This window comes from Stegastes partitus, unplaced genomic scaffold (assembly GCF_000690725.1).
Source record: "Stegastes partitus isolate 25-593 unplaced genomic scaffold, Stegastes_partitus-1.0.2 Scaffold302, whole genome shotgun sequence".
Lineage (NCBI taxonomy): Eukaryota > Metazoa > Chordata > Actinopteri > Pomacentridae > Stegastes > Stegastes partitus.
Window position 1 is genome coordinate 38,120 of NW_007578033.1, and position 12,796 is coordinate 50,915.

Below are 12,796 nucleotides of genomic sequence, written 5' to 3' on the forward strand. Positions count from 1 at the left end.
CGTCTACTATCAACATAAAGATGTGTGACTCCGAGAGACCGGCGGGCTGAAGTCTCGCTGTGTAACGCGAGATTCCAGCGTAACCCCGTCAAAGGTTCAGCACTGCCTGGAGACCATAGACTGTATAAAGATGGACGTGGCAACCTGGAGACATGTGACCCGCCTTCAGGGAATAATCCGTAAATGCCATGGATTAAAAAAAAAAAATAAAATTTAGTTTACATATGCGAATACGAAATCAAGGTAAAGAAGGTAAAGAATAAAAATATTAGACTGTAGAATAAGGCATTCGCTAAAGCACGGGAATTGCGCGACACATTGGCGCCACCTATCGTTTGAGATATGCTGAGATAATGTTGGAAATTGTATTAAAATGTATTGGATTCCAGAGCTCAGTCGTCAGCTCTGTGGCCTCGCAGCTGGAGGATCCCTGGTTCCCTGGGAATCCCTATGTTCTCCCTGTGCAGCCTGGGTTCTCTCCACGTTCTCCAGCTTCCTCCTGTGGTATCTGATATTCTACATCATGGGTTTTGAAAGGGTCCCCAGGTCAAAGGTTGCACCTGGGTTTGAAATCATGGGTCTTGAAGATTTAAGATTGGAGCGACCAGGTCAAAGGTTGCTGAAGGAGAGTCACCACACTGTCTAGAGAATGGGACTCCCCTTATGGTATGAACCATGTGCTAGTTTTACGTAAAAAAACTCCCCTATATAAGCCAGTGGTTAAGGTTGGTCTGGAGGGTGATTCTTTTTGGCTTTGAATCCTCCCAGGCATCTGAGATATTGTATTTGTTCCAAAAAACTTTAATAAATCAACAAGATACTATCAGCTGAGAATTTCTTCATCACCTTCACATCATCCCTTCTCAATAAACAACTCACCAACAGTCCAAAAACATGTTGAGGTTAACTGGTGATTCTAAATCGTCCATAGGTGTGAATGTGAGTGTGCTTGGTTGTCTCTCTGTGTAGCCCTGTGACAGACTGGTTACCTGTCCAGGCATCCCCGGCCTTCACCCTGAGTCAGCTGAGATAGACTCCAGCCCCCCCATGACCCTACTGGGGGTTAAGCAGTGGATGGATGGGTGGATGTATTGGACACACGGGGTAAATGTTAGTACAGCCTTTACACAGGACACAACAGAAGTGTGTGCACTCCTGTGCAAAGTCACTTAAATGTGTTTTTCACTAATTCAGATGTCCACCTCATTTTTGATGACAGATTCAATCCTCCACAGCACGAAGGATACCAGTGTTGTACATATTACTAAAGAGATGCTGCCATCCTGAACAGACTATGTTTTTTCTGATCTTTGCTGGGGGAGGTGTGTTCTGTTACTCTTTCTTTCCTTTAAATTCTTCTAGATCCAAGTGAGGTCATAGTTATTACTTTCTTTGTTTTTAAAAGCTCTTACGCAATTTTGAGATTGTATTTTGGATCGTTATGCTGGAATATTCCTCTTCTTCTGAGCTTCTACAGACTAGGAGTCTTCTTGTCTGCCAGTAATTTTGGCATATCCACAGGCATTTATGGTTCCATCTACAAATGTCATCTCTGCAAAACCTTTTGGACTTCTGTAGCCTCTCGAAGCAGCTTCGTTCTAGATGCCAAAATCAAAATTTACATTTTTTTTTTTTGCTAAAAAGTATTTGCTTAGAGAGGGTGCTGCTGTAGCTCACCTGGTTGAGCTGGTGTCCCATGTACAGGGCTACAGTCCCGATGTGGAGGTCATGAGTTTGAATCCTGCTCATGGCCCTTTCCCACATGTCTTCTCCCCACTTTTCTGTCTCTCTCTCATTGCACTATTGCACAAAGGCCAAAAAAATAACTTAAAAAACAAGAAGTATTTGCTTAGAAGTGGACCAAGTGTATGTTTCTATGGATAAAATGCCCGTTTATTTTACATTCTGTAAAAGTAACCATATGAAACTCACTCAATTAGTCATTTGTGTTTCCTTCGTCATCATTTTTTACTGACCTGGCAGACACACTTATCTCAGTTATCTCATGGTTAAGAGAAATGAACAGAATATGTGAATTAAAATCAAACAGGTTGACAAAACAGAACCTTTTACAACAAGTTGTCTTTATTGTTACTTTTCATATAAAAAACAAGTCCACTAAAAAGGTAAAGCAATTTTACAAAAGAAGAGAATGAGAAGCAACAGTACATACATTAACATCATTCTTTAAAGTATGTTCAAGTTGAAAATCATCACATTAAAAGACACCATTGGTTCTTGTCAGCTTGGTCTCCCCCCTCTACTAGCCAAAAACAGAAGCCGCAGTGTGCTGACACCGATAAAATGTGAGGCACAGTGCAAACAGAAGTAACAGTGGGAACAGTCCGTCCCTCATGCACAATGTACAGTATGAGTTAACTATGTTTCGGCATGCAGATGGACACAGGTGCACACAGCTGACCAGAATCAGTAATAAAGACCAGAACACACATGCTAAAACCAAAGCAGCTCGGCCCCAATTGGCTGCAAACACTTAACAGATCTGAGCTGCAGGCAACGTGAGTAAACCTGGTCTGGATAACTGTGTTATGACCAGGACGTCCCACTAATATTAACCACAGCACAGAGAAGCTGCCAATTACCAACATTTATTAAAGCATCTACATGTAGGGTTTGGATGTTGGTACTGCATTTTTGAAGTTTTTTAAACTTTTTCTTTGCAGACTATTTTGATCAGACCATCCTTTATTTTTGTTGGCTCCCCTGGTCCTCCTACTGTCCAACACCCACACATGCAGGCATAATGCTCAGTCCTGGGGGGTTGCTTATTGACAACGTCTTGATATTGAAGTCCTGTTTGAATTCTTTAATGCTTTAAAATCGCAAAGTAGTGAATTGATGCTCATTTCAACCTAATCCCATGGTCTGGAACTCCCAAAAAGATCATGGTATTATGGTCATGAAGGGAAGTTTTCTTTCTTTAATGTTTCTTTATGTTCATACGCACTTCCGCTTATCCATAGAGGGAGGCCGAGCTGCAAAATGACTACAATTATGTATTGATTACGTCATAAGAACCAGCACTTTAGTACCAAGCCAATACCAAATTTCTTAAAACGTGATGGTCCTTGTTTTCTGTAGCACCGTGGGTAGTGAAGGTACAATGGATTCAGAAGGTACTAGAGATAATGGACAATAAAAACATGTGGAATGGCGGTGGTGCAGCTGCAGTAATAAGTTTGCCCGTTCTTAGCATTTTTAGCGAAAGTAAGAAACACGCCAAACAGATGTAAGCAGCTCAGACACAGATATCCAGATTTGTCTAGCGTTCACGGTGAGAGTTTTGAGTTGCTACTTTATGTAAACAGCACGTCACCGCAGTGTTCACATCCTGAAATGCTACTGTTGCTGTCTGTGATCTGTGGCAGCTGCATCTGTTGTACTCGATACACAACGTTCACAAAATTAATTTAGTTTATTATTTCTGGTACAGAGGATTACAAAATGCCAATCTTATTCATACTGACTATCAAGCTCCTGGATCCTGTCAGTTCTATTAAGAACCAGATCTCTGCTTGTTCTGACCACACTATAAGTGGGTCCAACATCACAGGAAGGTCTGAAATAGGCAGAGTGTCCCTTTTGGAACTCTGTATCATGGTTATATCTTCAAATATCTTGTTTTATCTCAGCAGTAAAAGTCCAAAATCCAAAGTGAATCTGTTTAGAATTATATATGGAAAAAAGAACAGCAGTTCCTCTCATATTAGAATCTTTAAAAATGAAAAGATTGACATTTCTTTAGTGTTTTTGTTTAGAAAATGACTGAAACAATGAATCAATTTTCTAAATAATTAATCATACTTCAGTTGATTGGCAAATGGATTGATTGACTAATGCTTTCACTTCTACAGGACATCCAGGATCAGTGAACCCTCCTGCTGATCACGGGGAACAGAAATACTGTGATGTATTTGTACCAGCAGGCACCAGAAAAGCACAGCTGTTGTTAATATTACTTTGAGTGCTTTCCATCTGTGAGTACTGTAACAGAGCCATCATTAATGTTAGCTGCATCTGTGCTTGCCTTCTTCGACTATTTAAATTGCTCTGCTGTGCAGCACAATACTAGATGCTGGTTAGGACAGGACCTTAATAAACCTGATACTTCTGCCTTTCAGCTGCTGTGCAGATGATAACTGACAGAGAAAATGACAGATCTGTTAGTAACCTGCACATGTTAAACTTGTAGTTGTCAGAACTGCCCTGGTAGTCTTACACAAATGCTGCCCCGATCAGTGTGAGGTCACAGACTCAGGGTGCCATTTCACCATCCATACAGATACATTAAACTCAATGGCAAGTGTTTTGACCTGGCAAGTGTACAGTGAATGTTGCATGGTGAGGTGTGTGTAACAGACATCAGACGAATCTCCTTTAGTATTAAACACTGGTTAGATAGATGTGAGCTGCTGCCATGACTGATTAGCTAATGAGAGTGAAACATGGTAACGGCAGACTGTGTGTGCAGAGGAATGTCTGGATGTGTGTTCAGTCAATGAGGTGTCCATGGAGACTGACCACATGTCTGTGTTCATGCTTGTCCAGATGTTTCGTTGATGCTTTAAGGATGACCCGTGTGTGTGTGTAACTCTGTGTGTATTTACTTGATCGCTTCAGAGTAACAAGAGTCTCCAGAGGACACATCGCTTGATGCAGCTCCCTGTTTCTTTCTACCAGGAAGGGGCGGTGTTGGCCAGTCGTCTCATACGCCTGTAAAAACAGAGTTTATTCACGTTACTTTGAGAATTCTGCAAAAACTGTAGGAGTTTGTGGCAGAAAGCTTCTTAAGTGAAACTCTGATTTTTTTTTTAGTCCTGAGTTAACATTCTGAGTCTTTAGATGGAAAAACAGACATATCAACACAGACAAATCAACCCTCAAAGAGAGTCTAGACAAAAACGCGTTGTTGGACCTCCAATACACAGAACAGTGTGATTATTTTTTGAGCATCCATGAACCAAAAAATACTCTAGAGCTGAAATGATTAGTTGATTATAGGGCTGGACCTGAATATTTGTTTGATGTGGTGGTATCCGGATAGCAATTTTAATATTCAAATATTCGCCCACCGCCCGTCACTAACCTCTATATATACTATAGCCCAATTTAGCAGCAAATACAAAAATACGTAGCAACTGTTCTGCTGCACCAGCAACTATGTTTTATCTATCAAAATTACATACTTTTACTTTAATGTTTTCAGGGATGACTTTAGCTGGTAGCTACATTTTATTCTTTGATGTCTTTTTAACCACAGATCTTACAATTGTCAGTCTGACAAAAGTCAGGTAGCAATAGTAGCTTCAGTGGAATAGATAAACAGTACATTTATTTAATGTATTCAACCATCTGACTGTATCCGACTGTCTCACCTCGTGTTCCTGTCTTGGTCTCGGATCTTCTTCTCCATTTCAGCATCTGTGAGAGTCTCCAGCAGGGGGCACCACTGGTCTGCATCGCCTGTGTTGCGAATGGCAATCTCTACTGTGGGGAGTGGGTTCTCACTAAACAAATTACAAGCATGGTATTAGTAAATCAGTCCACCACAGAGGACAATGTACTGCTGGCATGTAAAAAAGCAGAAAAACAGAAATCTGAGGATGAGACTGCAGTATACTCCAAAAAGATGAAGTAGGGTCCTTAAAAGTCAATTAATGATGGAGTCTGTGATTCTGGAGGAAGTTTGTTGTTATGTGGCTAGTTGGCATGTTTACAATGGATGTGCCAGGGTAACCTTCCCTCTGCATGCAAGACTGCTGAACCCAATAATTTTAACAGGACTGTCCTAGAAAGTGGGTGAGTTACCTGAAGGCGTAGGTCCTCTGGTGCCAGCTGAGCTGACCTCGAATGCTGTAGGCAATAGTGGTGACAAACTCTCCACCCAGTCCCAGCTCAGAGCACAGCTTCAGTGCAAATGACTCTGGAGAGTTCTCTCTCTCTGACATGTCCCACTCAAACTGGTCCACCAGAGAGATGTTACCCACGTGGATATTCAGCTGTGGAAAGCAGAAAAGCATCACATACACCTATGGTTTTTGTCACCTCATTCTGAACTGTATCTGACCTGAGGATTGTGCCACAAAGTGATATTAGTGGGTTAGCAAGGTATGCTAAGCCTAAAGTCAGAGTTTTTTAGTGTCATGAAGGTGGCTCTCTATTAACCTGCTAGATCTTCATGGTGACTGATGCTGTGGAGATAAACGCCTCCTTGTATGTAAACGTGCTCAGAGTGTAAAGCAGAATGTCTGAGTTACCAAAAGAAAGCTGATAACCACCTTGCTTGTCAAAGGCCCGCTGCCACAGAAGCCAGGGTTTGAATATTAAATACAGCTATAGGTGTATCGTTAGAAGTAAGAGTTGGAAATAAAGATATAATAAATAAAGAGTTGGAAATAAATCTCTGCAGAGTTAAAATGTAGCTATTACCATCATTGTGGAGGCGGGTGTGCAGGTTTTCAGGCAACAACTAGAGAAAGTTATCATATTTTATGCTGCTGATTTGACCACTTGTGTAATGTGCTCGAGGTGCAGCAGTGGTTGCGATACATCTCATGGAGGGAATTAAAGTAGCCCTTAGCGCCAAAGTGATGCAGTTTGCAAGATAAGATAAGATAAACTTTATTGATCCTTCACTTGGGAAATTCACAATGTGAAATCAATCAATGTAATATGATATATAATCATATGATACATATTTTATTAAGCATCCTTAAATCCACTTAACAATCAAGGGGAATCATTCTCCTCATGAGTGCAGAACTTGCCAGACAACCTTTGATTTTCATGTTTTACTTAGTATCAGAATAATCCAGAAAAATATTCATTCTTGGAAAACCTTGTTCTAGTGTATTTCTACAAAGCTCCATGACATTCTGTGCATCTGCAAAGGATTTTTTTATTGCTTCGGTGCAGCACCTACCTTGATGATGACTCTTTGGTCTGCCTGCTCCTCGAGTATGCTGTCAGTGGGATAGGACTCAATCTGCTGACGAATAGCTGAGGCAATGGCTGGCACAAAGGCCAGAGGATTTAGGTCCAGATCATCACACAAAATCTCTGCAAACATCTCTGGGGTCATCAGTTTCTCTGAGGAGAAGGCAGAGAAATTAGAGGAGGAGACAACACTGGATGTTTCAGATGTTGGCAAGTCACTGGGGATGTATTTACCATTCATGTTCCATGTGAAGGCATCTCGTAGTTTCTGCCCATCTATCTCCATGTCGAGACGAATGGGAACCAGAGCCTCTATCTGGGCTGCATTCTCGTGGATCACTGCAGGGTCGTGGTCATCGAAGCTGACAAAAATTCACACAACTCTTTGTTTGATTGTTTTTCTTTCACTAAGCAATTCTTAATGTTATTTTAACAGAATATGGTCATTCTCATATCAACATCAGTACTGCTTAAAGAATAGATACACCTTTTAAGTTGACATCAATACGACCCGAAAATATATTTATGTGTACAATGAAGGAGTTATTGTAGCAACCTAAAGTACAAGTAGAACATGTAAAACAGGACTGACTAAATACGAAGCAACAAAGTAAACAAAACGCCGTGTTACCACAGGGGGAAGGTCCTCTTCTTGTCACGGCCCATTCGGTTACGGTTGATGGTGGTGGAGCAAGGCACAGCATCAAGATGGTGAGAGCTGTTTGGCAGCGTGGGGACCCACTGACTGCTTCTCTTTGCCTTTTGCTCCCTTAATACAGAAGGTCAAACAAACAGCAGTGAGATGTTCTGTTAGAAGTATGCCGGAAAATAAGTTTGTCCGTAACGTTGTTGGTCTCACAAGGAACAAACAGAATTAGCACAGCAGAGGGTGAAATATTTTCAATCTTTAGTATGAGTCAAACTTAAAAACAGCTGGAACCTGAGTTTCCCACAATGCAACTAAATAATGTCCTCTTTGTCATGTTCACAGAAAATAAAACCAGAACAAACAGAAGCCTGCTGGTGGAAATATGGGCAGTAATCTCTGTTGAAAATTTGTAAGGTCTGCACCTTACTATGTTAAGCGCTGTGAGATCACATATGTTGTGAATTCCTTCTATATAAATAAAACTGAATTGAATTGAAACAAGGAGACATAAACACACACATTCAAAAATAAAACAAAACCTTAACTGTTGCACCATTAGTAATATTCTGGCAGGAGGTTACCTGAGGTAGGCTGGGGGCTCTGTGCTGATGGACACCGCCTTGTATTTCTCATCATTACCCTCAAAGATCTCTTCACATTCTGAAGCCTTCAGCAAAGTAACACTGGTGGCTACACATGGACAAGGGAAAAAAGATGTGGACCTTTGCTCAGATTTAGAGTGGTATATATTACGGGAACAAACATGGCAGTGGTGAAAGATAACAAACATGTACTCAAGTGTTGTACTGCAAAGTAATTTGAAGTTACTTTATAGTTTGTGCTACTTAATACTTGAATTCTATTTCTGAAAAAAAAAAAAAAAAAAAAAAACTTTCTTTGATTCTACATGAAAACATTTGATCCACTCACATGAAACATACATCGGAATCAGAATCAGAATTTCTTTGTCATTGTATGAGAACAACGAAATCACTATAGAGCAAAGGCCCTGCGAACGGAAAAATTTAAATTTGTCTGACAAGAAGAAGGGCGCATTAATATTATATAAAAGGGGCATTCTACATTTGCAGTAGTTTCATTTTGTTGCTACCATTTACATTTAATACTTTTATACTTTTCCTCAGAGTTAAAAATTGATTGTTGGACTTTACTTGGCTATTTTTGGTGTGCAAAGGAAAATACTTCTTCTAACGCTGATGTTTGGAGCTATGCAGCTTTAATTGTAATGTTCCTCCAGCATACAGCTGTTTCCCACTGCAGGAACTTACGGGCTTTTTCAGTGTGGCTGATATCATTTGACTATTTTCTGGTGCAGAAACCAGCCCTATATCAGAGGACTACTATTAGGTACTTTTGTCTTCCACAAAAACAACTCTGAAAGAGGTTGTTCAGGGGCATTTCATGCATTGGGGACACACTGAAAGGGTCGGTTCACCTTAACAAGTTCCAGTCATGGGAAAACAGCCTTAAAACTGGTCATATTTACCATCAGTTTTACCACCTCCAATATGCTGGAGGACTTCCAGTTATCAAGCTGAACAGCTGAAAGTTACAAAGACTCTGGGTATCGACTGTGTAGAACCAGACAAGCCACTCACCGTGTGATGATGCTACAATTTTCTTCCTCTCCTCCACAGAGGCCAGCCTCCTCCATAAAGATGGGTATCTTTTATAAAGAGAGCCTCTGAACATCCGTAGATAGTTTCCAACCTTGACAGCAGAAGGCACATCCTTTAGTAATCCAAAATTGAACAAACTGCCAAAAAGTCAACCGAATAACATGTACAAAATATTTTTTTTTTTTTTTGGCGGAAAAAAAAACATCTCCAAAGATCTACTGTGAATAAAACAACACTGAGACTTGCAGACAAGACATCAAAAGCAACCATCCAGGTTTAATGTCTTTGGTAGATTTTGACTCGGAAATAATTTCCTTAAATGCATTCAGATTGTAAATACTAATCCAATAGCCAGTCTTTTAACAAACACTAGCTTTCAAACCAGTAATCCTAGGACAAACAACTGCACTTTAGATGTTTGTATACTCAGATTTATCTCTCTCTCTCTCTCTCTCCCTCTCTCAAGTTTCCATTGCAGACCTCCAAATTTCTGCTTCAATGACTGACCCTCTGCCCTCACAAGCTCTCCACTTCCTGCAGCAGAGAAGCGTCACCATAGCATCTTCCATCTTCCACCTTCACAATGAAGATGTTCAAAAAGCTAGTTCATGGCAAGCTGTTTTAACATTTAACAACTGAGTATGACTGCATGGAAACAAAATTACAGATATCAACAAAGCTATTTTTTGATCAGTTGTAGTTACAATGCGACTAGTCACAATTTTTTAATCCAGATATCTTTCACGTTAACGTAACGTTGGACTAAAAATAATATTTGCAGATATTTCAAACGTCATTATGATTGCTGTCCACTACACCGCTCATTCAAAGCTTCCCACTGGACATTGGTCCAGCAAAGCATTTAAATAATTTTAGCAGAAGTAAGAGCGGCTGCTGTAGTGCGTAAGATCTTTAGAAAATAGCATTAAATATGAAGAGCTCATCAGTGAGGAGATTGTGGAGAATGAGAGGTTTGTTGAGACTTGTGGTAAAAATGGAGCTGTGGCCTCGTGCTGCTCTGACATGCCAGTGACACGTATGTGCAATCGTGTTTTGAAAAGGCAAGCCGTCTCAAACAGAGACTGCTTACAGGATGCCTCTGACATCCTGTAGTTTCTGATGACATTACAGATATCTGCAGTGTAATTTTGCCAAGTCAAAATTCCAACTCAAGATACCTGTTTTGACGAGTTATAACTCCTGTCTGAGAGATCGACATGTCATTCTGACTGGTTTAAACCTAACTTAGAATATCTAAAAAGAACAATGTCAGTTTCCTGAATAGAGGGGGATTAAATATATCTTAAACTAGTTATGATTAGTCGGAATTAAGCTGTACATATTTACAACAGAAAGTGCAACTAGTCATAATTCAGCTGTAGATATCTGTAATGAGAACCATACAACATGAAGAGTAAAATAATGACATTAGTCCCAGAAAGAATGACACTGTGGATACCTACAAATGTTCTCATTGATGAGGGAGAAGTAAAATATGAATATATGCAAGTATAGGTATTAAAAGTAATAATAATAATTTTTTAAAAAAAAGTTTTCATAAAACCTTGGTCTCACAAGACCACAGGAGCTTCTTCCACTCGGTTCTTTAGCCACTTAAAAGCATTTTTCTCAATGCCAAAACTGAATAATTTACTGTTTAAATTCAACAGCGGGCAAAAGCTGGAGCTGTTCTTTAAAACATCATTTTTTTTACAGCTCACATCATACAAAGACCATAAAAAAGTATTTCCAGAGAGCAGCAGACAACCACAAATGTATTCTGAGTCAAGCTTGTACCGAAATCAGTGCAAATGGCAGGTTCAAAACTGGCATCTGAAGCCGAAATGAACTTGGATGGATTCCCATCTGGGTTCAACACGCACGCGACTTTTTCGCTCATCACTTCTTGTCCATGTAACGTAGTGGGCACGCGCAACTTACTGAAGTAACGAACGTTACATTACAGCAGACTGGAATAAGAAGTTGCTGCAAAACAATAGCCATCTGGTATTTGGTTTGAAACAACATAAATAAATGTTTGATTTGCCGGTGGCTGGGCTGACATTAGGCTATGAGTTAACCTGAAGCCCGTTGTTCGTTTTCAAGCGTTTCTTTGTTATTAAACCATCAATGGAGCTCGTTAGCATGTTAGCATCAACTAGCCAGAAGAATGGATAACTGAGGCTAGTGCTGGGGGGGCTAAGCACTGAAAGTCAATGAACCGAGAGTCACGTACCTCCGAGCCCACCATGTAAAAGTCCCCATCTTGTTCTAACTGAAATTTAACAGGCTTCTGGCCAAACGTTTTACTTAGAGCCAATTGCATCTTCACGCTGTCGCTATCCAGCTAACTAAGTAGCCTTCTCCTCTTCAGGTGCGTTCGGGACCAACGGCGAAGCTCCGAAATCAGAGGCTCCCTAAAAATCTCGTTTTCTTCAGCTTTCTGCATGTAAGAACACGCTAGCTGAGAGGATGTCTGCTCCTTCAGTGTAAAATAACAACAAGAGCAGCCAGGATAAACGGAAAACTACAGCTATTGATGCATATGTTCCAATTTAGAAAGCATGTTCAGTAAAACCATCTAATCTTAGTCAGGACTTTTCCGAAAATCATAAACGCTGCATTGGATAAAACTCTTCGTTCTTTCAAGGCAGAGGAACAATTTCTATTGCTCATTAGCGCCCCTACTGATCCACAGTAGAAGTCTGTATAACGCAGAGTTTCTCCAGCATTTCCATCTCTTTGAGGAGTACTCACATTTCCTTGTAATTTAATGAGCTGTAATACAATTGAAAACTACTATTTGATTCGTTTAAAATAAAACATTTGAGGCACACACGCAGGAATTAGCTGTAAGAATGTAAAAAGGACACTGAAAAACAACAGCACATTGATTATGACATTACAGGATACCTGCATGAAGTCCCTTAATGAGGATTTGTGAAGTCATTCACACCTGCAGTAATAAAATCCAACCTCAACTGTATAGACCTTTTCTTGACAGCTGTGTAAAATAAAACAGAACAACACAATCGGCTGTATCACATAAAATGCTGTGCTCATTACTCTATATTCCTCTTCTCAACTAGCAAATTGATTATTGGAAATTCAGTTAAAGGCCCTTGAAGGTTTTTTTCTGACCCATGCAAGCGTACATAAAAACATAACAAAACAAACAAAAAAAACATGAACATAAGAACAATCTATTACATAAGCCAAAAGTACTTTTACATACTAACAAAAGGCAGGACTCATTTTGGAGAGTGGATTGGTGATGTGGTGGATGTGATTTAGAGCTGTGTCGAACAAAATGAAAAACGGAGTACAGCTCTGAAAAGTAAACCCAACAAGCTGGACTAATAAACTGAGGGCATAGAACAAATCCTGATATCTGTATGTTACAATGAGAAAACTAAATTGCAAGAGCCGTTCCAAAATGTCTTTAGTATTACTGTAATTTGTTGAGACGTGTTGAGAGTTTCGAGCAATGTTAAAACAGTTGAAAGAGATGAAACAAACAGATCATTTGCCACACACATTTATTCTTTAA

At 40.0% G+C, this 12,796-nt stretch overlaps 1 protein-coding gene across 1 annotated transcript; it reads right to left on the minus strand.

Moving 5' to 3' along the window:
* Positions 1-2,063: 2,063 nt before the first annotated feature.
* LOC103358289 (SWI/SNF-related matrix-associated actin-dependent regulator of chromatin subfamily B member 1-like) lies at positions 2,064-11,691 on the minus strand. The gene is made up of 9 exons (XM_008283198.1): positions 11,483-11,691; positions 9,226-9,337; positions 8,188-8,296; positions 7,589-7,726; positions 7,192-7,319; positions 6,944-7,110; positions 5,830-6,020; positions 5,397-5,528; positions 2,064-4,734 (listed from the first exon to the last, which is right to left on the minus strand). The coding sequence occupies exons 1-9, from the start codon at positions 11,570-11,572 to the stop codon at positions 4,695-4,697; spliced, it is 1,107 nt and encodes a 368-aa protein (XP_008281420.1). The 5' UTR covers positions 11,573-11,691; the 3' UTR covers positions 2,064-4,694.
* Between the last annotated feature and the right edge of the window lie 1,105 nt (positions 11,692-12,796).